This window comes from Neovison vison, chromosome 13, assembly GCF_020171115.1.
Source record: "Neovison vison isolate M4711 chromosome 13, ASM_NN_V1, whole genome shotgun sequence".
Taxonomy (NCBI): domain Eukaryota; kingdom Metazoa; phylum Chordata; class Mammalia; order Carnivora; family Mustelidae; genus Neogale; species Neogale vison.
Genome location: NC_058103.1, coordinates 133,674,360 through 133,702,290, shown reverse-complemented (window position 1 = coordinate 133,702,290; position 27,931 = coordinate 133,674,360). Strand labels below are relative to the sequence as shown.

The 27,931-nt window shown below is 51.2% G+C and overlaps 1 protein-coding gene across 2 annotated transcripts in view; it reads right to left on the bottom strand.

Moving 5' to 3' along the window:
* Nucleotides 1–7,343: 7,343 nt before the first annotated feature.
* PCSK6 (proprotein convertase subtilisin/kexin type 6) overlaps nt 7,344–27,931 on the bottom strand; it is a 189,835-nt gene continuing 169,247 nt past the window's right edge. For both annotated transcript variants that reach the window (XM_044232007.1, XM_044232008.1), the window contains 7 exons: nt 27,142–27,244; nt 26,000–26,196; nt 24,411–24,498; nt 20,596–20,699; nt 15,422–15,551; nt 10,146–10,258; nt 7,344–8,753 (listed from right to left, as the gene is read on the bottom strand). In XM_044232007.1, the coding sequence (XP_044087942.1) occupies nt 8,656–8,753; nt 10,146–10,258; nt 15,422–15,551; nt 20,596–20,699; nt 24,411–24,498; nt 26,000–26,196; nt 27,142–27,244 (833 nt within the window). In that variant the 3' untranslated portion in view covers nt 7,344–8,655. The remainder of the gene's footprint in view (nt 8,754–10,145; nt 10,259–15,421; nt 15,552–20,595; nt 20,700–24,410; nt 24,499–25,999; nt 26,197–27,141; nt 27,245–27,931) is intronic.

Sequence of the window (27,931 nt, the reverse complement as noted above, 5' to 3'; positions counted from 1 at the left end):
GCGTCCCTCGCGCCCCGCCGACAGGCAACACCAATCGCACGCGGCGCTTGCGCGCGCAGCTCGACGTCCAGGCCGAAGCAATCGAAGAGCCACGCCCCCGACCTTGTTCCCTTCGGAGGTTCAGGTGGCAGCCGTACTTGTCTCGGGCTCTGGGTTCTTCCTTGGGGCGTTTGTGGAGGAGGGCCCCTGATTTCAGGTGTTTGTGTCCGCAAGTTAAGCAAAATGTGAAGGCACCCGAGTGGAATTTTCTCCACGCAGGATGAACCTTGAGGTGGGAGGAGACGCTGTGTCTGTCCTCGCTCCACCCAGGAGGGGCGGGCATCTGTGGGATCCAGTGCAGGGCTAGGACTTCAGGTTCCCGTTCCAGCCGGGCGCTGTGGACCCGCAGGCTACTACGCGAGAACCAGGGCAAGGTCAATCACAGGGCTACTTCGCTGCGATCGTCCTACCGCCTTGGACCCAGCTTCGCGCGCTGTTTTCTGTTAAGCCTGTGATTTCCAGACATTTAAATATTTAATGGAAGCGTCGTATACAGAAAAGCGCACAAACCAGGAATTTGCAACGTGACGAATAGCTACAGGGTGAGAACACCTGCGTTGCTGCCTCCCGGTCCAGAAAATGAACAGTTTTCTGAAAGCCTCCCTTCCCAAGGCAACCAGAAATCAAACACCATAGATTAGTTTTGTCTTAAAAAAATTTTTTTTTTACTTATTTATTTGAGAGAGAAAAAGCACAGGTGGGGCGGGGGGTTTGGGGGCTAGAGGCAGAGAGAGAGGGAGAAGCCAACTCCCACTGAATAGGAAGCCCAGCCAACATGGGCTGAATCCCAGGACCCTGGAATCATGACCCCAGTGGAAGGCAGACCCTTAACCAACTGAGCCACCCAGGCTCCCCAACTTTTGCTTGGTTTTGATACAAATAGAATCATGCAATGTGCTTTCCTGCCTGATTTCTCTGGCTTTGTATTACGACTGGAATCCATCCAGGTCGCATGCAGCAAGGGTTTGTTTCCTTTCGCTGCTGTGTAGAATTCCAGTGTATATCTTCTACCATAATTTAGCCATTCTGCTGTTGATGGACATTAGGGTTGTTTCCCTTTGGGGCTATTCTGAACAATGCTGCTATGCATTTTCTTGTACATGGATCCAATATACACATGCTTGAGCTTCTCCAGAAGTAGAACTTCTGGGACATAGGGTATGGTAATAGGTAATGCCTAACAGACCAAGGGGCTGAAATAATATACATACTCCAGCTGTGGGTAAGGGTTTCCATACTTTCAACTTAAGCCCCATTAGTATTATCACTATTGTGATTCCAGGGAGCCCGGGCGGGTCAATCAGTCAAGCATGGGACTCAGATCAGGTCATGATCTCCAGGTAGAGGGATCTACACCCTCTTCCGGCTCCACATGGAGCCTGCTTGGGATTATCTCTCTCCCTCTGCTCCTCCATGTGCACATGCGCTCTCCTGCGCGCATGCGCATGCGTGTGCTTTGGAATGATGATAAAAAATATATTTTTTAAAGACTTTATTTATTTGACAGACAGAGGTCACAAGTAGGCAGAGAGGCAGGCAAAGAGAGAGAGAGGAAGGGAAGCAGGCTCCCTGCTGAGCAGAGAGCCCAATGCAGGGCTCCATCCCAGAACTCTGAGACCATGACCTGAGCCGAAGGCAGAGGCTTAACCCACTGAGCCACCCAGGCGCCCCATGATAATAAAATTATGGGAATTCTGGTAACTGTGTAGTGTTATTTCACTATTTTTTTTATTAGCTTTTTTTTTCTAATAAGTAATGAGGTTGAGGACCTCCTCTTGTATGTTGTATATTTGGATATCTTTTGCAAAGTGCTCATTTAAGTCTCTGGTCCATTTGTTTCTTTTTTTTCCCTACTGGATTGTGTCCCTTTTTCTTATTGACTTATGGGATTGCTTTATATATTCTGGATGTGAGCACACTCTGTGGCTTGCCTTTGCATTATTATTATTATTTTTTGTTTGCTTAAACTGCTTAAATACAAAAGAATTCACAGAGACCAGAAATACTGTACTCATAGAAGTCACCAATGCTGCAAAACACAAATTGTAATCCATTTTGTTCTGTTTAGGATAACATCCTATTCCCCAAATCACCAAATTACAATCTGGGCTGCAATTCAAATCAAAGGGCTACGAGAGGGGCCTCCTCACTCATTTTGCAATGGGAACAAGCTTTTTAGATGGTCTAATTCGAGAGGAGTCATCAGAGGAAGAATTAAGCTCAGGAAGCCCTACCCATTGACTGTCTTTTGTGGGGGTGTGGTGTCTTTTGTTGGGGGTGTGGATTTCACTGTAGTCATGTAGGTCTGGGACAGGAAAAGTTTTTCTGCTTATTAGCCTTTCCACTGTCAGTGGTATTGTTTGATGACTAGAAGTTTCTAATTTTCATGTAATTCAATTCATCTTTTCCTTTCTGGTTAGAGGGTTGTGCCCCCAGATATTTTGTTGTTGTCGTCTACTGGCAGCTTAATTGTTTTTCCTTTCACACGTAGCTCTACAGTCCCCCTGGAATTGATTCTTTTTGAACTTTTTATTGAATTATGATATACTCAAAACAGAACGCAACCCAAGCACACCCAAATAACTGGCATCCAGGTCTAGAAGCTCCCTTCTTGTCCTTTCAGTCACATGCTTGCCCCAGTGGTAACATCTTACATAGGTTAGTTTTGCTTACTTTTATATTTATGCAAATAAAATTATATCTTATGTGTCTCTTGCTTAACATTGTATTTGTGTGTAAATGTAGTTGACCAACAATCCTTATTATATAGTATTTCATTATGTGAATATTCCAGTTTATTCATTCTGCTGTTGATGAACATCTGGGTAATTTCCAGTTTGAGGGGCGCCTGGGTGGCTCAGTGGGTTAAGCCTCTCCCTTCAGCTCAGGTCATAATCCTGGGGTCCTGGGATCAAGCCCTGCATTGGGCTCTCTGCTAAGCAGGGAGCCTGCTTCCCTTCCTCTCTCTCTCTGCCCGCCTCTCTCCCTACTTGTGATCTCTGTCTGTCAAATAAATAAATAAAGTCTTTTAAAAAAATCTAAAGAAGCATCAAAAGCTAAAAAAAAAAATAATAATAATTCCATGTCCTAATTATTAGTTTCTGCTACACTGAGATATAGTTGAAATACAATTTCAACAATTTCTAGTTGAAATATAATTAATACTAGCATTGTACCCAGCAGCCTTGCTAAATTTACTTATTAATTCTAATAGTTCATAACCATTCTTTTGGGTTTTCTACATACATAACCATGCCATTTGAGAATAATGACAATTAGATTTCTTTCTTTCCAATTTTTTTTTAAGATTTTATTTATTTGGCAGAGAGATCACAAGTAGGCAGAGAGACAGATAGAGAGAGAGATGGGAAAGCAGGCTCCCCGCTGAGCAGACAGCCCGATGCGGGGCTCAATCCCAGGACCTCAGCTGAAGACAGGCTTTAACCAACTGAGCCGAGCAAGGAACCCCTCTTTCTTTCCAATTCTTATACTAGTTCTTTATTTTTTGCCTTGTTTCACTGGCTGGGATCTTCAGCATGATGTTGTGGACAATGCTAAAAGCAGACATCCTTTAGTAGGTGGGGGCAGGGGTTGGGATGGGGAAAACCCTAATCAAGTGATCAGTGTTAATATCACCAATAATGGAACAAATCAAAATCATGATTCACTTACTAGAATGCGATTAGAAGGACACAGCATCACTTCTGAGAGATTCCTGTCCAAGATGCATGACCTGAATGGAAATGGGAGAAAACCTCAGATAAATACAAACTGAGGAACAGCCTACAAATAACGCGCCTGTAGTCTTTAAAAGGTTCAAGGGCATGAAAGGGAACTGATGAATTGTTCTAGATTGAAGGAGATTGAAAAGACATAATGAAAAAAAAAAAAAAAAAGAAAAGACATAATGACTAAATGCAAAGAGTGACCTAAAGAGGATCCTTTTGCTAAGGGCATTTATGGGGACAATTCACAAAACTTGAATCCAGTCAGAGGATTAGATGGTAATAATACATCAGTATGAACTTCCAGATCCTGGTGGCTGTGTAGAAAGTCCTTGTTGATAGGAAAAGACTCTAAAGTATTTTGGAGGTAATAGGGTATCATATGAATAATTTACTCTCAAATTTTTCAGAAAAACATTTCTCTGTACTCCATTTGAACTTTTCTATAATTCTACTTTGAGATTGTCTCAAAATAAAAAAGTGTAATCAAAATAATCCAGAACACTTAATTCCAGAGAGGACCGCCAGGTGGAGTCCTTAGACCGGAGAGCTAATTTTATTTGGCCCTTCCTTTTCTGGATTAAAAGGAGTTTCTTTACTTTGAAAAAGGAAAATTGCGTGGATTTCCCTTGCTTCAGGACGTTAACAGAGACACAAACTATAGGTGATTTTATTTATTGTATGACATCCCTATGAAGGTGAGATTACCTTTTTTTAATTTCTTTTGGGTAAGGTTTCTCAACCTCAGCACTGTTGACATTTCTGGGGCTAGATAATTCTTTATTGTGGGGCTGTCCTGTGCACTGCAGGATGTTTAACAGTGTCCCTGGCTTCTGCTCACAAGATGTCAGTACATACCTCCCGTTATAACAACCACAAATGTCTCCAGACATTGACAAATACCCCTTAGGAGACAGAAATCACCAATAGGTTGAGAACCACTGTTTTTGGCAACAGCATGGTCTCTGCTCTGAGCACTTTGGTTCCTCTTGCTCAAAAGGGAGCCTAAGAGGTATCTGATCACTTCTAGTGTGGATGATACATTGTGTGGGTGGGGGGAGGGGGAACTTTGGGTGCTGGGAACTGAGCCCCAAGACCCTGGGTTCTGGTAGGTACTTGGTGCTGTATCACCTAGGAGTGCTCTTCTGTACACAGACAAACCACAGAGCCTGGCCTTGGGCAACCAGCCAGGAAGGATGAGGCCTGGGTTGAAGGAAAGAAAGTAGCAGAAAAGACTGGGGTAGGATACAGACTCCTTTCCCACAGTAGCCAGAACCCAGATGCCTCCCAGCCTAATGGGCAGAATGTTAAGATGCTGGAGAATGGCCTTGGTTTCCATTATCCCTGTTTGTTTTCATTAACATGTCCTTTCTGCTTCACTACTCCACTTCCTTCCCTTTCTGTCCTTGGATCTGGACCTCCACCCCTCACCTGCTCTGAGGGGCCCCATTATACCTTAAGCATTGAAGCATACAGCCCTCTTTAGCCATGTGATGGTGATTCAAATGCAGTGGAGGGCAGTCTCTCCAAATTCAAGTGCACTCTAGGCTGCCCCCATTTACACCATATTGCCTGATTCTTTAAAGTTCAGTTCCTCCCCTTTCCATTATAGGTATATCTTCTGTAAAAAGTGCAGCTTGCCCCAACCCTTTCAAGAGTTACAAAGTATCGTATCTGCAGTGGCCTGGGAGGGGTGGAGATGAGCCCATGGGGACCACTGTGAGGTGCCAGAGAATTTGGGGACAAGGTCAGAAAACTATCATCTCCTGGAAATAAAGCCAGGTTAAAACAAATGCATCATGGCTGGATTTGACCAACTGCAAAATTAATTCCTCCTCCTACAAAAAGCCAGCCTCCCTCCCTAGAGACAGGAAGGGAGGCACCTCGCTAGTGTGTGGCCCAAACAAGTCACTTTACCTCTATGAGCCTCAGTCCATGAAACAACAGATTTAGGGGAGACGATTTATGACTTTATCACATAAAACAAAATTCACTAATATGTCCTGCCCCTGCTGAGTCCAAGTATCGTTAAAGTTGGGCCATGTGTGAACAGGCATTTTCTGTGGTCGATCCTTTTCAACAAGGTGGTGTTTTGTCCTGAGGACTTTGTGAACAGCTTCTCAGCTTGCCACTACCCTCAGCAACCCCAGGACTGGCTGGCCCAGCCACTACTAAAAGGGGACATGAGCTCCGAGGCTGCCTGGTTGGCTTCTCCTACTTAGTGTCCCTTGGGAATAAAAGGAAGTTATTCCTGATTTGGTCCCAAACATGTTCGACCCTAGCTCTCGGCAGGGGGAAAAAGCTCTAGGGGGCTAAAATAGTACCTTGCACCAGAAGTACTTAGCAATTGCTGGTTTTGATTCAATACCTGTCTCTTGGGGGAAGTTGAACCCTTACCAATGTTCTGCCCTAGTCCTGGTTACTGTCTCCCAAACACTCGCTCATTACTTTGTTGCCTTGCATTGACAGCTCCGGTTGATTCATGCTCATCGTGGGCAGCCGTTGGGTTCTGTGGTCTACCCCCGCCTTCTGAGAGCTACCCGGTGTTCCCCCTCCTCTGGCTGGAAAGCTCGCTGCAGCCATCTCCTGCTAGATCAGCTGTTCCTGTGGCCATAGCAGATGGGTCTGGATGAATACTGAAGCAAAGCAAGAGAATCAGGGCCAAGAAGCAGATTCAGAAAGCTTGCCTAGAAAACTTGATTTGTACCAGTTTTGCTTGGGAGATGTTGGTGGTCTTGTCATTTGTCCTATCAGCTGGAGAGGCAAGGAGGACAGGCTACAGTGCAATGAGAGTCCAGGTCACAGTTAATGCGTTCCAGGGGTCCCAAGGCCTAGCAGCACCATTCCTGAAATTCTGAGTCAACCCTGGATTTTTTTTTTAAATTATTATTTAATAGAAAGAGCACAAGCAGGGGAAATGGGAGAGGGAGAAGCAGGCTCCCCACTGAGCAGGGAGCCCGATGTGGGACTCAATCCCAGGACACTGGGATCATGATCTGAGCTGAAGGCAGATGCTTAACTGACTGAGCCACCCAGGTGTCCCCAACCCTGGATCCCTAAAACAGGGCCCCTCACCCACTTTTGTTTTTCCATAAGTCAGTTCTAGTTGGTGTATTCCCTTTATGTGTAGCCATAAAGGCTGCAAATAGACACCAAAAATTTGTGGGATTCCCAGCAAGTACAAGCTTCTGAGCTCAAAGGGAGGCCATGGTAAAACTTCCATGTAGCGCAAAACCCATGGGTACAGGGATTTCGGTCACTGTGCAAAAGACAAGCTGTGACCTAATTAAGTCCCACTCGACACCTATAAATGAAGAAGCACATAGTCCAGGCTGCGGAGGGCGCCCCCTTGACAGGCGGTGGGCATGGCTAAGTTCAGCCCCTAGAACCCAGCCAGGGTTCTGTGGCCCGAAGAAGGTCATTTACCAAAGGACACCCTGGGCCTGGAGTTCGCTCAAGCCGGAAGACTTTCTGCTTAATGACATCAAAGAGGTCCCAGACCATAAATAAAGCCATTTCACAAATCAGTCAACCCCCACGATTCATTCTTGTGCTTGGAAAGAAATACGGACTTCGTGGTCATGGGATGTTAACTCTTTTATTAACTTAGGGTTAACACTGTATTTGCTTTGTGGATTTCTCTTTTGAAGTTGTGGATTCAATAAACAACAGCTGGGTTCCCCCAGCTCCTAGGGGACAAGGCAAATGCATTACAGTCCAAGAGGGGAGCAGGACCAAATGGAGAACGAGCTCGAAAAAATTTAAGGCAAATGTCACTCCCATATTAAAGGGAATTGATCAAGCAGATCTGCATTTCAATGAAAATATATGAAATATTTGTCAAAATAATTAACTCGGTAAAAATTAGAACATGTAGCTTATAAAATGCCTACACAGGTTTGGCAGAAATAAATCCAACCGTGTCATTAGGCTCATAGTACACACAGACACAGGAGCGACCGCCTTCAGAACAAGTCTCCCAGCAAGCAGAGGCCAAGTGTATTTCAAAAAAGCAATTCCACGAAATGGGCAGTGATAAGATTAACGACTCGTGGGCTGGGTTTCCATTTTGGTAAGAGGAATTGCGTGAGTCACTGGGGCTCCTCGTGGCTGGCCCCCAGGATGCCTCCCGGGAACCGTCTTCAGGAGGCTCTGCGTCAGGGAGAGGTGATCACTCGGAGTAGGAGGCTCCTGGCGACATGACAGGACGGGGTGACGAGGGGCACTCGGCTCGCCTATAGGACAGTGCGGTGGAGAGAGGAAGGGTCTTCCCATCCAGATTTGGAATAGGACATTCGCGGCAGTTCCAGAAGTAGCTGACTATGGAGAAACAGATGCTCCATCCCCAGTGGTCATGTATTTCACGGCCCCGTGTCTATTCTATTTACAGTCTGACCGGACTGTCCCCAGACGGCTTTGTGGCAGGTGGGGGAGCAGGCGCGTGCTCGGCTGGGCACCCCGCACAGGGAGACGGGCCCAGGGCCTGGCGGGCGAGATTCACTGAGGCTGCAGGGAGCACGAGGAGAAAAGTGATGGGTGAAGCCAAGCATCTTGCCTTTCTGCTTTGGTCTTGAAGTTTCAGTAAACTTATGGTCCCAGAAGCCGCTCCAAAGCTGGAGCTGTGGGTTTTCCAGAATTCCTGTTGTTCCCGCTTGGGGTTTGCCAGAAGAACGGAGCCAGCAAGCAGAGTTGGAGAGGCACACCTCCTGGAGGCCCACCGCCCATGGGGGCCGGGTGCTCAGAGATGCTGCAGAAGGACCTTGCTCCTAGGGAGATAAAGCTGTTGGACGCGGGGCACCCCTGCAACAGGCCTGGGCTGACAGTGTGGAGAAAAGGCGGATGGACAGATGGACAGGAGGGGCCCCGCCCTCTGCAGTCGGCTGGGGCGCCCCTACCCAGCCAGGAGGCACGTGCGGCAGCAGAACTGAATGAACAGCTTCCGTTCGCAGAGCCGGTTGGACTTCACCATCTCACAGAATGTCTCATCGGCTGGGGTCCCACCAGGAAAGAGAAAGGGGGGACATGTCAGACTTCGGGGCCTGTTAAGATGGTTCCAACCATCCCCTTTCCCTGGCTCCATGATGGGCTGGGAGGGGATGGGGGTCACAGAGGAAGTGGGGGCAGCAGCCAGAGTGGTCCTCACTGTCCTCCCCGTGAAATGCGAAGCCTGAATATGGCAGAGGGGGCACCTAGCTCACAGGGGTTCATGCGGGTATAGACAAGTGGGGGACTTGAGATTGCAAGGAAGGTGGATAGGGGTGCACCAGCTGGGCCTCAGGGTTCCTGTGCCTCTGTCTTTCCAGATTAAGTGCAGTGGTGGGAAACTTAGTAGGAAGACTCTGGGGGTGGGATGGGGGTGGGGTAGGAGGACAGGCCTGGAAGGGACAGGCAGGGAAGCTGCTCCCGTGTCCTAGAAGCACTCCAAACCAAATGGGATAGGAAGGAGAGAGCTGTCAAGGCTAATGGAAAGGGGAGGGGAAGAGGGAGGGAAGCCAGCCCATTCCAGCTGGCTGCTCACTTTTGGAGCTGCCTGGTCACTGACAGGACCTGGAAGACCCTCCTGTGACCACCTCACTTTCTCGGGTTGGAACTATAACCTGCGTGGGTATCATCCTAAAGAGGGAGCTTCCTAGTCTTTGAAAGCGCACAATTCTGCAAACACCAAGGCAAGGAGGCCACATTGAGATCTGCAGGACATTCCGGGTCTCTGCTCAGCCAGGCGGGGCCGGGAATGGCTCCATCGGACCGCTAGGTTCCTCTCTTGTAAGCCAGTTCATAGCGCCCAGAGCTGGCCCTCACTGTTCCTCCTGGTGACCAGCTGAGCATGGAATCTTCCCTGCCACACCACATCTCCAGGCCAGAGTCCTCTGCCTGGAATCCCCAAACTGGACTCCGGGCTCCCCCAGAGTTTATGTCTTCATGGCCCTCCCTGGTCTCCAGGGGACCTCGAGAACCAGGGATCTCCCACAGCTCAGACGCAGGGCTTCCCTGTGGGATGTGCGGGCCACGACACTGGGCTCTGAGGCTGAGACCCTCTGGGCCCCCTGGCTTGGAGCCCTGAGATCAGGCCTCTCCTAAGAGAACTCACCACACTCAGGCCACCGGGGCTCACCGCACGAGAGTGGGAACGGTACAAGCACAAAATCAGTTTTAAGAGTCACCCAACAAACAGAGCAGCAGTAGCCTGTGGCCAGGATGCCTCACTGATCAATGACAGAGGCGTAAAGGGATGGGAGAATGAGAGGGGTCCCCGATGGTCACCCAAAGGGATGGCCCGCCCACCCTTCAGAAGGGCTGCTGTGCCTGCCTCTCCTTTTCCTTTCTCTTTTGGCCACAAGCCACGAGCTGGGCTCCCCCAAGGGCAGCCCCGCGGGTGCTCACCGTTGCTGCATGTGTGGTTGGTGATGCACGTGCTGCCCAGCAGTGTGAAGCCTGTCTTACACCTGCTGCAGTTCCTGCTGGAGCCTTCGCAGCTCAGGCAGCTCTCGTCACACCTGCAGGAGGACACAGGTTCATTCTGCTGCGCGGGAAGGGGCCCGGGCGCTGCACGCACCCCTCCCGGAGCCCCCCTACCCTCTTGCCTGCCCTGCAACTGTGACAGCCTGAAACCCCAGACAAGCGTCTGCACATTCCTCCACCCACCTGATTGCACTATCGCCCTGAGGACGCGTGAAGACGGTCATGGCCAGTGGGCAGAAGCCTGCCAGGGGCTGATGGGCCCAGGCCCTAGTGGCTCACGGATTCCCTGTGGCTCACCTGGACACTTTCTTGGACACTGTGGCACCTGCCCCACAGCTGGCTCCTCAAGCAACATCAGCACACGCACCCCCGGGCAGCTGCCCAGCTCTGAGCTATAGTGTTGGGACTCCGGGACAGGGATGTGGCAAACCCAATCCCAGAGCAGGCCTGGGGGACTGCTGCAGACCAGGAGGCTGAGCGGTCTTCACGGCGGGTGGGCAGGGTGTGGGTCTTGCAGTTCTTGCCTGAGATGGGACCCGGGGTTCTTTCTACTGCAGAGTACCGTGACTCCGTGAGCGGGGTGGCACACAGCGGCTCGCAGGCCATATCCAGCAGTTGTACTGGAACAGTCATTTCTCATCTATAGATCACTGTGGCTGCTTCTGCGGGGTTAGTACTGAATAGCTGGGAAGGAGAGACCACAGGGCCTGCCAAGCCCGAACTACCCACCACCAGGCCCTCTAAAAGAAGGAGAAAGAGCTCGCCATCCCCGCCCCAGGGCCACACCCACTGCCTTTTCTGAGTCCAGCTCCTGGTGCCTGGGTCCTGTCGCCCTCCTTCTCCGCGGATTCCCACCGCAAGTGGAACCGCCCCGGAGGCGGAGCTCAGGAGGGGTGGGCGGAGCATGCGGCACCCAGGAGGGGTGGGCGGGGCATGCGGCGTTCAGGCGGAGTGGGCGGGGCATGTGGAGCGGGTGCCCAGCTCCGAGGACTCTGGCCTCTGCCCCGTGTGGGCAGTTCTTTGCTGAGGACTCATGCCACCTGCCCCGTCAGCAGCTAGACGCCATCAACAACCTGGAGGCGGTTGATGGCCTCTCCCCGAAGCGGCCTTCCGCTGGACAACCAGGGGTGTAGGGCGGGGCCTGCTGCGTGGGACCCTGTTTCTATGCACTTGGGGAAGCCGCTAGGGTCTGGCCCCGGTCGTGCGCACCTTGGGGGTGACTCAGCCACACACCCCGACACCACAGTCCAAGGGATGACTTCCCCCGGGGATCCCTGCTTCTTTTAGTTCTGGTCCTAAGGGCCCCCGACCAGCCCCTTAGGACCAGAACTAGGGCCTCTCCTCACTGCTCAGTGAGAGGTCAGTGGTCTCAAAGGCTTGGGGTCAGCACTCCCAGGCGGTGGCTGAGGGCTGCTTCGACGGAACAGTGAGTGGGGCAGGCTAAGGTAGAGAACCACCTGCTTGTATCTGGAGAAGGTAAGAAGAAAGACTTCTTCCACCAAGCTCAGGGGTCTCCCTGCCAGCCCCCAGGGGGAATGCAGGTGCATCCCTCTTCTAGGGCTGTGTAACAGACTCGGACAAACCCGGAAGCTTAACACAACACCATTCAGTACCTCCCAGTCCCGCGGGCAGAGAATCCTGGGCAGGTTCTGAGCAGCTCCCTGCTTGGGGTCTCACAAGGCCCAGGCCAAGGAGTGGGCTAGACTGGGCTTGGCTGTAGAGGCCCCAGCTCAGGGGAAGAATCCAGCATCATGCTGTTCCCAGGGAAGGATGATGTCCCTCCAGGGACCCCTCAATGACAGCCTTGGGGGGTGCCTGTGTGGCTCAGTGGGTTAAGCCTCTGCCTTTGGCTCAGGTCATGATCTCAGGGTCCTGGGATGGAGCCCCACATTTGGCTCTCTGCTCACTCCCTGCCCCCACTCCTGCCTCTCTGCCTACTTGTGATTTCTCTCTCTGTCAAAATAAATAAATAAATAAGGTCTTAAAAACCAAAACCAAAACCAAAGGCCTTGAGGCCCCTGCTTCTCTGAAAGACCCTCTTGGCCACCTTTCTGCCCCACAGGCAGTCCTCTTAGGCAGGGGAACTTCCAAACACCTCTGATTCTGTCACTTTCTATGGTACCTACTTCCCCCATAAACACCATGGCAACTTCATCCTGTGAGACTCCGGAAGTGGGCCTGCCCACTGTACCCCTCTTCCCTTCCTCCCTGCAACAATGCAGGGGCCACGTCCTCTTCTCTCCTTTCGCCTTTAGGCTGTTCCCAGTGGGCGTCAGACATTGGTCTTGTCACGCTTCAGTCTGAGCACAGAACAAAGCAGAAGGCAGGCATGGTCTCTGCCCCGCTGGTCACCCAGGAGGGGTGGAGGGAGCAGAGGACAGTGGGGAGGCCTGGGGGCATGACAGGCCAGCTACCCCTCAGGCAGGCACCCCAGCGAATTGCTGTCTTTGGACAGGTCCTTGCTTGCACTTCTGGGTCCTCTTACTACGCCTTGGGGGTGTCCAGCCCCTCCTCTGAGATCATCATGGACTGTTCTCCACTTTGCGCCTCGCTTCGTGGGTCTTCTTGGCCTCTTGGCTGCCAAGCCGGCAGGCCTGAGTCCTGGCCTGGCTTTCCCACAGAGCAGCCAGGGCCCACCAGCCGGGGCTAGGCCCGGCACCACGCAGCACCCTGGGGCCTGCAGGAGGCCAAATCCTAAAAGTTGCTGGAGCCTGAATGGGGAGACGCCCTGCACAACCCAGCAGACCAAGACTGCTCTTCCTTCATGAGGAATCCACACAGAAGGGGTGTTTGGAGCCACAGCACTCTGAAGACGGATGATTCCTGAAAGGCCGGCATTTCACCCCCTCAGTGCCTTGTGTGGGGCTTCCCCTGGGGGTGTATCTCCAATATCTGCTGTATGAGCCCCAACACTGGACTCTTTTCTGGAGCTGAAAGCTTTCCCTCCTGTGGAGGTGAGCACCCAGATGCTGCTGTCTTCTGATGTCAAGGAGGGGCTCAGGGTCAGGGGGCTGCCTAATTCCCACCTCCTGGGCTGGGGAGGCCATAGTTTCTGGGTGCCCCGTGGGGTGTGGGTGACCACACTCATGGGGATGCCCAGCATCCTGTGGGATCCTGGGCGTCTGACAAATGGAAGTGATTATCACTGTTTAACTCCACATTCTCCCTGGGCTGCCATACTTAGTGTAATTATCGTTGAACCAGCGGGCTGGTTAAAATGAAAGGTTTACTTCAGACACCCATGCTGAGGATGCTACGCAGGACTCAGCAAGGATGGGTGAAGGTGGCAAGATTCCTATTTCAAACCAGCTCAAACGAGGGGGCTGACCCCTGTCTAGATACATAACCCCTCGGGAACTTCTACTGGGAGTCCAAAAAGCACAAGGACTTTGTAGTCTCTCATTGGGTGACTGTAGATTCTTTTGTTTATTTGATTTTTTTTGTTTTGTTTTTGGTTTATTTTTTTAAAGATTTTATTCACTTATTTGACAAAAAGAGAGAAAGCACAAGCAGGGGGAGCAACATGCAGAGGCAGAAGGAGAAGCAGACTTCCTGCCTAGCAGAGAAGACGATTCAGGGCTCAATCCCAGGATCCCAGGACCCTGACCTGATCCAAAGGCAGATGCTTAACTGACTGAGCTACCCAGGTGCCCCGCTTGTTTTTGTTTTAAGAAAATACATTAGAACCCAGAGCAGTTCTCAAACACAGCCCAGAGAGCCAATTCCATTGTGGGTTCCCAGCTGTGAGCTGAAAGACAGGGCAAGGTCTCCCTAGCCCAGCTGTACTATGTGTCTCCAGGGCTCCCTAGTTTTGAGTTTATTTCAGAAGGAAGGCCCCTCCCCCACCCCCACCATCATCATCATCAAGGCCACCTTGCAACATCTCATTATTGCTCTCACCCTGAACAACAAAGGCTGCCCTGACTGTCTGGGGATCTAGGTTATAAAGTCCTGAGGAAAAGGCAATAACTATTCAGCAAGACAAGAGGACACCCAAGAAATGGCTTCTTCTTCCACTGCTCATGTCCAATGAGAAAGGTAAGGAACACTACAGGGCTAGAAGCCATCAAACAAGAACGGTGCACTACACGGACACACGTGAAAAGGAGAGCGAGTTACAATCTACATTCACTGACTGCGTAGGGAATGGCTTTAGAATGAGAACATGGTCTGGACCTAAATTTTCTCTATCTAATGTAAAATGAAAATAAAAATCCACAAACGAAGCCCAACCCATGGTTTCCTTAATTACCACCAGTGTGAATGCATTTGGGGCTGTAGCACAGGAGGAGCTCCCGTGGGGGTTGCCAAGGCGGCATGAGTATCGGCAGACAGGCACCTTGTTACTCTGCCTCATGCCCCGACCCAGGGACAGAGCTCCAGGCACTCAAAACTCATTAAATGAACAAAGGAATGAAAGCCACCATCAAACCTGTGACCTTGGCAATCACCAACTACAGGGGTCCCTCCACTCTAGATGGGTTCTGGTACCCCCGCCGTACCTACAGCTCCCTCTGCAGTGATGTGATGTGGCACCCTCCCCCAGCCCCAGGGAAGCTCCCTTTGCTGGCACAGGGAACCACCGTTCCCCAGCAATCTTTTTTTTTTTATGTTTATTTTTAAAAGATTTATTTATTTATTTTTATTTTTTTTTAATTTTTTAATTTTTTATTTTTTTTCTGATTATTTTTTTTCCAATTTATTTATTTTCAGAAAAACAGTATTCATTATTTTTTCACCACACCCAGTGTATTTATTTATTTTTAAAGATTTATTTATTTATTTGTCAGAGACTGAGACAGAGAGCATACAAGCAGGGAGAGAGGCAGAGAGAGAAACAGGCTCCCCGCTGAGCAGGGAGCCTGATGTGGAACTCGTTCCCAGGACTGGGATCATGACCTGAGCCAAAGGCAGACGCCTAACTGACTGAGCCACCCAGGAGCCCCTACATTTATTTATTTATTTGAGAGAAGAGAAAGGGCAGGGAGAGGGGTAAAGGGAGAGGGAGAGAGAGACTCTCAAGCAGACTCTTTGCTGGTGTTAAGCCCAACGGGCGGGCTTGATCTCACAAACTTGAGATCATGACCTGAGTCAAAATCTAGAGTGGGGTGCTTAAGCAACTGAGCCACCCAGGAGCCCCACTCATTCCCCAGCAATCCTGGTCTGAGCCAGAAAGACCATCTGAAAGGACTGCGTACCTTCGGCACACTTTGTGGGGCAAGCCCAGCATCTCCTCTGGGTAGAAGCCTTCGCCACAGGCCGGCACACATTTCCAGTCTTGGAAGTGGAAGTTTGCCGCACAGTGAATACATTCTTCTCTGCTGGGCCCTGGTGGGGGTACGGGACAGAAGCAGATGTCAGGGACGGCCTGCCCATGGCCATGTTCCGGGCCTAGCACGGTGCCCTGGGGACCTGGGGAATGGTCCAGATGGCCCACGTCCACCACCGCAGCTAGGGTTCCCAGCTGCCCACTTTCTGCCTGCCCCAGGCCATCCTCGCCCACATCCCCATTTTGCAGGGAGGGACGTGGAGGCATGAGCTAGGCTCAGCATAATTCCCACCATCTGGGCCATAGCTGATGGCCCCGACTCCAAACGTTTCCTTGCCAAGAGCCCTTGGTCTTGCTTCTTTTTGCTGGTGGCAGCCCTGTATAGCTTGGAGCACTTAAAGTGTGTCTGTACCAAACAGAGACCTACTGTAAGTGCGGAATCCATAACACACTGGATTCCAAATGCTTCGCATAACAACAGCATGAAAAAGTGCTGATTTTTTATGTTCATTATTTGCTGAAATGATAATATCGTAAGGACAATGGGTTAAATGGGATAGGCTATTAGCCTTATTTCTGCCTGTTTCTCTAGGAAATGTAACACTGTATCAATGGCTCACATTGACCGCTCGCCTATTTCTCTGGGAGGGATGACCACATGTAGGAAGTGGGAAAAGTGAAGGAAGAGATTTTGGGGGGGATGGTGTAGACTGGCAGTTGGTGTGGACAACCAGGCCATTTTTGACCACAGAGAGCAAACAACTAAGGGCTTACGGATTGGGGAGTGGCAACCCCAAGAGAACAAAGCTCAGAAGGACAGACCAAGAGTCCAGAGGGAGAACCTGCTGCTCAACCCGAGTGGACTCATCAGCCTGCGGCAGATGTTGGTCCAGAATGAAGAAACTGCTATCCGTCTGTCAGTCTGTCTGTCACTCATTTAACACAGTAAGCTCCAGAGTCTATTCTGTGCCAAATGTCGCTGAGGAGCCCTTGATGGGGTGTCAGAGGCATCAAGGTGGTCCCTGGTTGATAGCTTAGGGGGTTGAACATGGGGAGAAAGTCATCTTAGATGCTTTTGGTGATCATAGTCCCTTGTTAAACTTCCTCCTCTAATTCTGCTGTGGTCTTTGGTCGAGGCCTGGCAGCTAAGGCAGTAACCTCTGGCTCTCTTCCTGGAGTGGCTCCTGGACTTAGAAGGGGCCTCTTGGCTGTGTCAAGGGAAGACCCCCTTACAGACAGGGGTCTGCTATGTGGTCCCACTGGCCCCAAGTTTCAGTGCTCTGGCAGCTGGTTTCATTGCTCAGAACCACAGTTTTCCACCTGGAAGGGAATTCTGAGCTCATCCAGCATTGAGAGTGGGATGCAGAAGCAGGAGCCTTTGGGGGGGGGTTTCCATAATGAACACCACCCACCCATCCACAGTGTCCACATGGGATATCTGCCTTCCTTCACCACAATGCCCTGCAGATGTGTAGGGTTTCTGTCCAGTTCCATTATGTCATTCTAGATGGAAGACTGCTCCTGTACTTTGCCTCCCCGCCCCCCGCTGCCATCACTTATCTTTAGGGAGCATCTGGCATTGGCCATTTGGCCCTTGGAAGCCCAGCACCTCAGGAGCTGTGCGGTCCCTATGGCTGTCCCTGCTGGGGCCTCCCCCGCTGAACGCTGTTACCCACATTCTCTTGCCTTAGTCATTAGGGTCCTTGATGCCTAAGGAGCTTCTGTGGTGGGAGAGAACACTCGTTTGTGTTTGTGTAGTTGTCCTTGACCAACAGGGTTTGGGGCACCAATCCCCCGTGATGTCAAAAATCTGCATATAACTTTGGATTCCCCCAAAACTTAACTACTAAGTGCCTACTGTTGGTCAGAAGCCTTTCTGATAACATAAACAATTACCACATATTGTGTACATTATACATATTATATACCACATTCTTAGAATAAATTTAGCTACACAAAGAAAATGTTACTAAGAAAATAATAAGGAGGGGCGCCTGGGTGGCTCAGTGGGTTAAGCCTCTGCCTTCAGCTCTTCAGCTCAGGTCGTGATCTCAGGGTCCTGAAATCGAGCCCCACATCGGGCTCTCTGCTCAGCGGGGAGCCTGCTTCCCCCCACCCTGCCTGCCTCTCTGCCTAGTTGTGTTATCTCTCTGTCAAATAAATAAATAAAATCCTTTAAAAAAATCATAAGGAAGAGAAAATATATTTACTCTACTGTATGTATTGAAAAAAAAAATCAGTGTCTACGTGGACCCATGCAGGTCAAACCCACATTGTTCAAGGGTCAATTGCATTTATTTATTTATTTTTAAAGATTTTATTTATTTATTTGAGAGAGAGAGAGAGGGAGCCTGAGAGGGGAGAAGGTCAGAGGGAGAAGGAGACTCCCCATGGAGCTGGGAACCCAACCGGGAATTCATCCCCAGACTCTGGGATCATGACCTGAGCCGAAGGCAGTCGCCCAACCAACTGAGCCACCCAGGTGCCCCACAGGTCAATTGTATTTAGATAAAAGTTCAATTTACTAAACTTTAAAGGGAATGAAGCACACTCAGAGGGGGAAGAGGAAGTAGTTCTGGCAATGGATGGTGGAGAGGAACGATGTGAATGTACTTAATACCACGGAAGCATACACTTAAAAACGGTTAAGATGGCAAACTTGATAAGGATAGTTTGCCGCAATGATAAAAAAGCTGATTAAACACCAATTTTCAGGACTGACCATTTTCACAATTACCACAATCTATGAACTTTAGAACCCAAAGTCTCTTAAGGATTCCATGCAGTCACAAGTCTCTGCAGGTCTCAGACACTTGAAAAGCACCCCCAGATCCTCACCCTAAGATGGGGTTTGCTTACTCGGGACCCAATATATCATTTGTGGGGTCTACTACAAAGTGAACACGTGGGGTCCTTGTTCCAAACGCAGGTAAAATGTGCCATTAAGGGTATAACATATAACACACTTTCCCTGCTTCTGCGATCTCTCTCTCCAGCTGTCATGGAGCTGGGATCTGCTATTTCATGTCCTTCTCACTTGGGCTTGAGGAAGGGAGGCCCATGAGTGGGGGCCGACCCTCACATGGACCTGAGGTACCACCGCTCAACTTGTCATGCATATGCTTTACCAGCTGCGCAGTCCTGACCAATGGGCCATGTCCCAACTGGGAACAAGCTGAGCCAGGCACCTCCCTGGTCCTCTATAGCAACCCACAGCTGGCAGGCAACCCTAAGGGGTCACATCCTCTGTACCAGGACTCTCAGTATTTGCACCAGGAATAAGCAAGAGGCTTGTCCACATGCCCTGGGGCACTGCCAGCCCTGGGTGGAGACAGATGCCACCATGTCCCACCCTGCACTTGTCCCTGACCACAACCCTCCCCATGATCATGCTTAGGCCTCTGTATCAGGGATGGGCAGCAGCGATCACTGAGTTGGGGCAGGGAGGGGAAGGCTAGGTGGGCCAGGGGCCTCCAGGGGGAGGGGAGCTGACAGCTGAGAAGAGCAACTTCCAGACACAGACTCACATTTGACAGGGAACAAAGAAACCTCTAGACCACTCAGAGTAGAGAAGCAGGTCCTCTCCCGAGCAGCTGCCAGGGATTGGATGCATGCATCTTAGGAGCTTAGAAAGAAGCCAGGCAGGCAGGCACATGCAGGTAGAGAGACACCCCCTCCCACCACCAGACAGCCTTAGCCCTGCACGCCATTGAATTCAATGCCTGAAGGGACAGAGAAGTCACCCTGTTGAGATGAGAGAAACTATGAGCATCTCTACAAAGCTGTTTGCCAACAGGCAGTCTGGGGACGCGGAGAAAGAAAAGTAAATCGAATTATTGAAATCAAAAGCGGTGTAAAGGCACATTTCTGAATTTTATGGATTACGGGTGACTATGAAATCTCAATAAGTGACATCGGCAATGCTCCTTAATCAACCTGGACTAAACGAGGAGACAAAGAAAACAAAGAATAAACATGAGAGCCAAAAAATAAGAGAGCAAATGGGTAGGAAAAAAAAGCTGAACTGCGGGGGGTCGGGTCGAGGGTGGAGGATACTTCCACATGCCGAGCTCCCGCTGCTGTGGGGTTGTCCCCCGAGGACACATCCCCTGTAGGCTTTGGGGTGCTGGCCTTGATCATAGCCCAGCTTCTTGTGGCGCGTCCACACCTGGAGAGCACAGCTGATGCCCACACGGAGCTCCCGTGGCTGCTGGGGGGTGCGGTGCGGGGTGGGAAGTGGGGGCTGTGCCGCTCCTGCTAAGGGCCGGGTCGGGAGGAGAAGACTTAACCTGAAGTGTATCCGAGCCCACAAACTCATAATGTACTTCAACATCTAGTGCAAATAACTCTGCAACAGAAAACCCCATAAAACGAACCCATTCTCGGCTTTTCTGCATAAAAACAGTGCCTGGGAGACATCTGTGCTATCATCTTTGTGGGGAATTATAATACACATAAAGTTGTTTATAGAAGCCTTTTCCTCTTTGAATAAAATGTTCAAAATAAGAGAAACTAGGTACCAGGAAGGCAGGCTGTGTTTTGAGAAAGCCTCCTTCACTTTCTGCCCCCTCTTCTCTGAAGCTGAATTTATAGTCTTGCCTTTTCGAGGGGAGGGCCGGGCCCCAGGCAAAGAGCAGTTCCCGAGGACTTAGCATCCCTCCCCAGCCCCCAGAGCATCCACAGCCTGGCTGGGCTTCTCATGCCGGGAGATCCAGGCTGGCTCACTCAAACTGAGGTCTAACGGGTTTTCTTTATTTTGAATTTTTAAAATAGCAAAAGAAAGGAACAGAACATCAAATTTCCCATAGTAACCATTTCTAAGGGTATGGTTCAGTGGCATGAAATACCGTCCCCACCATCCATTTCCAGAACTCTTTCAACTCCTCCAGCTGAAACTCTGTACCCATTAAACACTAATTTCCCCCTCTTCTCCCAACCCCATCCTCGGCGAGGGCCCCTGTGATTGAATGTTGCAATACCCAGTGAAGCCCAGGGAGTCTTAGGGTTTTCCTAGCTTCGAGACAGTTCACCCAGAGTCAGTGACCCAGGCTCCAACCGTCTGGCATAGCGAAATCGAGGCCCCTCTGCAGGCGGTGAACTCACCCACACAGGTCTGGCAGGTGTGATGGCATTCCCCACATCTGATTAGCTCAGAATCAAAGTAGGTACCCGGTTCACAGTCTGGAATGCAGCTGCCCCGCGCAAAACTGTTGAAAGAAAAAAAAAAGTGTGTTTTCATATCCCTCCCCAATTTTTTTTTTTAAGATTTTATTTCTTTATTTGACAGATAGAGAGAGAGATCACAGGTAGGCAGAGGTAGGCAGAGAGAAAGGGAGAAGCAGGCTTCCTGCTGAGCAGGGAGCCCAATGTGATGCGGGGCTGGATTCCAGAACCCTGAGATCATGACCAAGGCCAAAGGCAGCTGCTTAACCATCTGAGCCACCCAGGCGCCCCCCGCCTTCTAAAATTCTAATGAAATTACAATCTCTCAATCACCTTTCATGAGAGGAAAGGAAACTTGCTAAAGCATGGCTCTTTATGCCGCTTGAGGTTCCAAGTTAATGAAAGCAGGGAAAGAGTGGTCCGAAGCCAGCCCGAGGTCCCCCAGGAAGGGATGCCCCAGACCCGCCCCCCCACCCCTGCCGGAAGCCCCAGGCTCCTTCCCCAAATCCCTGGGGCTGAGTCCCTGGGCTCTCTCTTGGTCTGTGATGGCTCATGAACCAAACTGGAAGCCAAACCTGGAGAGGAGAAAGTGAGCTTGTGTGGGTCCCCCCTGGTGGCAGGCTGGCTCAGTCTGGCCAGTCCCAGCCCGCCGCGCCAAAGTGTGAGTGCTGATGATGTGTACCTTCGGGTGGCGGTGGCCAGATGGGTTTTGAGAGCCCGACCTACGCCTGCCTCTGCCTTGCTTGAAACCTTCGGGGCCTCGTGAGGATCTGGACATAAAATCCACTCCTGGGACTGGACAGGCCCCACCTGATACGGTTCCTGCCTCCCTGTCTCACCTCGTCATGCAGCCAAGTGTGTGGATTCTGGAATCGTCTCTCGAGCTGGACCGCCCACTCTGGGACCCTGCCCTGGCCACTTCCTAGCTCTGCCACCGCGACCCGGGGTAAGCCAGCATCGGCTGTCCCCTCACCTGTCTCTTCTCCTATGCACTGGGACAAGCTTAGCTTAAATTAGATGAGCCAAGGCTCGCGAGACCTGCCACGGCTGTCTGGCACACGGTAGTGTGTCTGCTATGGGGATTTCCTCACTTCGCAAGATTACACTGTGTTGGATGTGCACACTGTAAGCTGTGTGCCACCAGGCACAGGGGACAAGGGCTCTGGCATGTTGGCGAGATTCAGAGAATCCTATGTTTCGTGGGGAGAAGCCAAGGGGTCCGGAAGCCTCCCTGCATCCACGGCGGGACTCCAGGGCGCCCGAGACTGGCAGTTAAATCAAGTGCTTAGTAACTGATGTCTCCCCTCGAAGGCTTCCTGCATTTATCCCCTAAAGAGATGGATGGCCGCGAATCAGCAGCTCGGCGGCTCTCACTGCTTTAACGTGACAGCGATGATTTGAAGCCACAGCTTAAAAGGATATTGGGCAATAAAAGGAAGCTTTCTGTGGATTATGGCTGACGATGTTTTCCGAGTTTGCGTGCCCCTCTGAATGCTTGTCACGCCAGGAACCGCTGCTTCCGTCCGTGTGGTTCCTCCTTGGCAGGGACTTTCTGTCCATGACTCTGTTCCTCACCTGAGCAGCTGACCTCCTCTTTCCCTGGGAGTCCTCCAGTGCTCCCAAGGCAGGAAGCAAGTTCTAAGGAATTGGACCCACAGAGCCTCCCCCGCAGTCCCCAACTGCTGACACCTGCCTGGGTGTCAGCCCAGCCCAGCCCAGGTGGGAGATGATTAGCATAGCTCCCTGTTCCAGACCCCCCAGCTGTGGCCACCAGCTCAACGCCACTGCTCCCTTTGGGGACCTCCTTCCTTGACCACTTCATCCTTCCACTGTTAATCCTGCCTCGTCCGAGGGAACACAGGTGTGATGTGTGACTCTGGGGGTCCTGCTTCCCTTTCCTCTCCCCGGACTCCCGGGAGCTTAGGCCGTGGACCCTCATCTCTCCTGATCTTCCTCTTCCTGATCTGGAAGAGTAAAGGCAGGCTAAGGGAAACCTCATGAAGGCAGGACTTCCTGGGCGAACTCCCCAGTGAGTAAAATGGGAGCAGTATCATCAATATCCTAGGGGCGTCTGGGTGGCTCAATCAGTTAAGCATCTGCCTTGGGCTCAGGTCCTGATCTCAGGGTCTTGGGATGGCGAAGCCCACATCACACTTCCCGCTGAGCAGGGAGCCTGCTTATCCCTCTGCTCCTCCCACTGCTTATGCTCTCTCTATCTCTCTCTCTCTCAAACAAATAAGTAAAATCTTAAAAAAAATAATACCCACATCCTAGGTTGCTGTGAAGATTTAAATGAGGCATTATTGGTGACAGCACCTGGAACAAGGGCTTGTAAAATTTTTCTTATCAGTACATACTCCAGAAGCATTCAGCTCTACTGGTGAATCCCAGTCCTGGCAACACCCTCCCTCACCTGGGAGCCTGTTAGAAATGCCGAGCCCAGGCCTCTCCTGGGAGCTGCGAGGTCAGAATCTGCATTTTAACGGGAACCCCCATGATTCCTTGGCCATACTGCAGAGGGGGAAGCACCGATCCCCCCCTCCATGCTTCCCTTTCTTCCATAACGTGCAGACCCTGGTTCTTCTAGTCCCTGGACTATGGGAGTGTTTACACAGTTTCCAATGGAATGTTTCCTAAGCTTGACAGTAACTTGGAGGAACAGGTAATGTATATTTGGTTGCATTCAATGCAATGTGGTTGCATTCAATGGGCTAAACAAACATTTCAATAGATTCCAATAAAAATCATTAACTCAGCAAAATGTTTTTACAGCAGATGTGTGCTGAGCTCGGTGGGAGAGGGAAAACCAGGAATCTAAAAAAGCATCCTCTGGAGGCAAGCTCCCAGAGCAGGAAGCAGATACTAGAGCTGGGAAAAAAAAAAAAAAGAATGAAAAGAGAGAGAGAAAAGGCAGAGAATGGAGAGGAGGGAGGGTGGACTTTGCAATGCTCCCCAAGCCCTTGCCCAGACTGGGAGAGGCATGGGAGTGGATACCCTTACTGGTGCCTAAAGATGGCAGCTCCTTACCTTTCCAGCAGCCAGCCCACTTTATATGGTAGGGGTGCCCTCACCAGTTCCCCAAGTACTGCATAAAAGGTAGAGATTTTACCTTTCCCCTAACTTTTTATTTTATTATTTTATTTTATTTATTTTTTAAAGATTTCTATTTATTTATTTGGGGAGAGAGAGAGAGTGAGCACAAGGAGCCAGAGGGTCAGAGGCAGAGTGAGAAGCAGACTTCCGCTGAGCAAGGAGTCCCATACAGGGCTTCCTCCCAGGATCCCGAGATCCTTTTTTTTAAAGATTTTATTTATTTATTTGACAGAGAGAAATCACAAGTAGGCAGAGAGGCAGGCAGAGAGAGAGAGAGGGAAGCAGGCTCCCCGCTAAGCAGAGAGCCCGATGCGGGACTCGATCCCAGGACCCTGAGATCATGACCTGAGCCGAAGGCAGCGGCTTAACCCACTGAGCCACCCAGGCGCCCCGGATCCCGGGATCTTGACCTGAACCGGAAGGCAGATGCTTAACCGACAGAGCCACCCCGGCGCCCCCTAACATTCTGTTTTTAAACATCAGTCTCCAAGTGGAACTCTGGTTCCTAGGACTCAGAATCTTTACCCTCAAGGGCTTTGGGCCTCTGCTTTTATCTTTTAGGAAAAAGTTGCCCAAACTTGGTAAGCCAGTGACAGAAACAAACAACAAAAAAGCATAACACACTCTGTTTCTGACACTCGGGTCTGAAGGGACGGGCTTACCTGAATCCTTCTTTACACACAGTACATTTTTCTGGTTCATCAACGCACTTTTTACAGCTTGGGTGGCATTTCAGGCAATTCTTCTGACCTGGAGAAAAAGAAGATGAGGAGAAGAAAAGAAGCAGAGACGTGAATCAATCCTGGGCAAAGAAGATTCTGGCATTTCAAAGCGGGCTTGGTAGAAGAGCGTGTCCCCCATGTCAGTCCCCAGGAGCGGTGATGGAGTGATCAAAGAGCCAGAGGCCATGTCCAGACTGCAGGCCCCCCTGTGGGATCACAGGTCTCTCTCCTCTCCCTTCTGGAATAAATTAAAGCTCTTGCACAACCTCGAGGCTTTGGAGGAGGCCGGCGGGTGGGGGGGGGCGGGGTGGTTTGCAAAATGACAGAGTTGGAGCCTAAAGAGGCCTCAGAGCTGCCCTCTGGTGCCTTCATAGGGGACCTTATCAAAAACTTGGTAGTTACAAAGACTAAGACATACATCTAGGACACCCAGCACACCTCCTGGGGAAATGCTGGGTCCTGGCAAACACCGGGAACGTCCGCCTGTTCTGATCTGGTCTTTTCTCCCGGCGCCTCATCATCGCCACCTGGCGTCTAGGCCTGGAAGCTCAGGGCTGCTTGCTACACGTCTGTGCCTCCCCACAAGGGGCATTACACACATGCAGCAGGTGTTCAGGGAAGACGCTGGGTCAACGAGGGTGGCTCATTCTTGCCTTGGGAGCAGGGTGGGGATGGAGGAAAACGGTTCTGGCTGGCAGCCCAGGGCAGGTGTTTGCAAAGGCTGTGAAATGCATCTTGCGAGAGAATGGCTTTTTCCTTTAAAGGGATTCTGGTTCTTGGATGGCTTTACGTCTATAAAGATTTCCTGGCTCCTTCTCCAGAGGAAGAACCGTCATGCCATCACAAACCGGGTCAATGATCCCTCCCACATAGCAAGGGCCTCTGTGGGAAGGTTTTGACCTACACAAATCGACAACGTCAAAACGGTAGCTTCTCTGAACTTGAGAACTATTCTCCGTCTGTTTAACCCAGACCTTGTCTTTTGCCTCTTCTGGGGTGACGTGCACTGGTGAAACCCTGGCATGGGAACATGGGAACCTGGGCCCCAGGGCACCGCCCATCCACCCACCTTCCTGGGCCTGGTGGAATGGCAGGACACCTGGTTTCGTGGCTCTGAGTTCAAGTCCCACCTGTGCCATTACTAGATGTGGGCCTGGTGCCACCTCTCAGCTTTGTTCCCCCATCTGCAAGACCAGGAAAGCATCACCCCCCTCTTAGGGGTGTGGCCACTACCTGTAAGATGGGCCGCAAAGACTAACCCACCTCTTCTGAGCCCAATTAATGCTGGCCAGGAGGCTCCTCTTTGTTTTTGAAGGACTGAAAACCTTCTGCCCGTACTCGAATCCTGATTTCAACTCAGCAGCTCTTCCTAGCCAGGGCTTTTTCCCAATGTCAACTACCAGGTCCAAAAGCTGGTGCCAGATTCCCTGGGGAAATTCTCCCAGGAGAGGGGACCCCAGTCCAGGGTTGGGGGTGGTCAGTGGGGAAGGACTGACTCATCATTCCTGTGCACACAGATATGCACTTACTTTCATCAGCATAAAATCCAGCAGGACAGAATGTCACACAGGTGTTCATCTCCTGATGGTGATAGAACCCGCGGCGGCAGGACAGGCACTGGGTTGGGCTCCTGCCCGAACAGGTCTCACACCCCTTGTAGCACCGGCGACAGCGTCTTGCTGTTGTGTCCCCAAAGTAGCCCAGAGGGCACACGCTCACGCACTTCCTGTGGGGACAGGAGCCACAGAGGACATTTCCCACCCGACCCCACCACCGCCCTGCAAGTCTGCGGCCTGCTGGGTCCTGCTAAGGCAGAGCGCCTAGCTGGAGAGGAAATTCTAGCTGTCCCTCCATCCCCCAAGTCAGCAAAACTTGGAGAGAAACAAAGGCCCTGGGGTGAAGGTTAAACCCTGAATGCCCATGGACTTGGCGAGCCCAGCAGAGAGGTCCCTAAGTACGCAGGAGAGGGTCCTGGACTTGGATCAGAACCCAGGAAGGCTTGCCTTTCAGTCTCCCCAGAAGAGGTGTTCAGTGGCACCTGGGCAATGGCATTTAACTTTTGCAATTTTTAGCTCTGGTGCAACCTCACCACCCTCCCTTGGGGAGCTAGTCTCACGGGCAGTGAGCAAAGACAGCAAGCAGGCTCACTGCTTTTGCCCGGCGCAGGGTGAGTGTGTCTGCGTCTGGGAGCTCGAGGAGCCCATGCGGGTCACGTCCGTAGCCTTGCATGGCCGGTGACTGGACCCTCGGGGGGTGGGAGCTCCCCAGACCTGGCCCGTGGTGCTTTTTGAACAGTACTGGCTTCTAAAATGACATTTGTCTCTAGTTCCCAAGCAGTCAGCCTTGGTCCACTCAGTCTGACCCATTTCTGTTTAACAAAATGGCTAGAAGATGGTTTATGAGCACAGATACCTTAAGGCCACACACCCTGTAATTTCTCTGTCATGGGCATGAATTACTTGTGTGATGAGGACAAAAAGTTACTAAAACTTATACAATTCCAAAGTAGTCAATCTCTGTGGGATTTCCTTTTTTGGGGGAGATGGTATGACATGATGTCGTAAGGAGGGTACCAGGCTGTGGGGGGACTAAGAGCACAGCGGGAAACAGGTCACCTTGGTGGCCCTCTGAGGGGCTCCAGGACATGCGGTCAGAAGCCCTAACCCTTTACCTGCTGGTCTTCGCGCTCCCCAAGCTGAAGTGGACACAGTTCAAGCACTGGTCTGCTTTGGGGCCGTCACAGCCCTTGTCCCCACACTCCGGGTGGCACAGACCTTAAAGAAACAAGCATTGTCATTCACCCAGAGAGATCCCTTGTCAACCCAATGCAGTCCCCTAAGAGCCTGTGTCAGGGCATCACAGCCTAGGAGGGGCGGGAGAAGCTTCCCGAGAGAGTGGTGGGGCTACCAGGGCTAGAAAGACTGTCCACCCCAAGGCAATGGCACTACGACTGAGAGCTGAGCCTGGCCCTGGGCTCCAGCGTCCGAGGGTCTGATGACTCCAAGGGCAGCCTGAGGAAGAGGGAGACCCATCTGGGGCCCCAGATGCACGAGCCGAGCAGGGTGTGATGGCAAGAGAGAAACTGAGGACACAGTTCTTTAGGGCACTCCCCTGCAACGGCGGTCATGATCCTGGGGCTCGCCATCTCTCCTGATTCCCACGGTAGAGGACCAAGCAACGCAGGATGGGGCGCCAAAGGCACGAGGGAAGCTGCCACCAGGCAGTGATGATGAGAAGGGAATTAAGCAAGAAGGCTGGAGAGGATTCCCTGTGTGCCTTGGTGGAACAGGATGGATCTGTGAGCTTAGCGCCACGGGGTGCGGCTGTCCCTCAGTGGGGACGGGATGGGCCCTTTTCTGCAAACCTTTGCGGCTTCCCTCCCTCTTGGCCTCTGCGGTGGGCCACCCTATCTTCCCCCACGTCCCCCGCAATCCCCGCATCCTGACCCTGGGGCCTGCGAT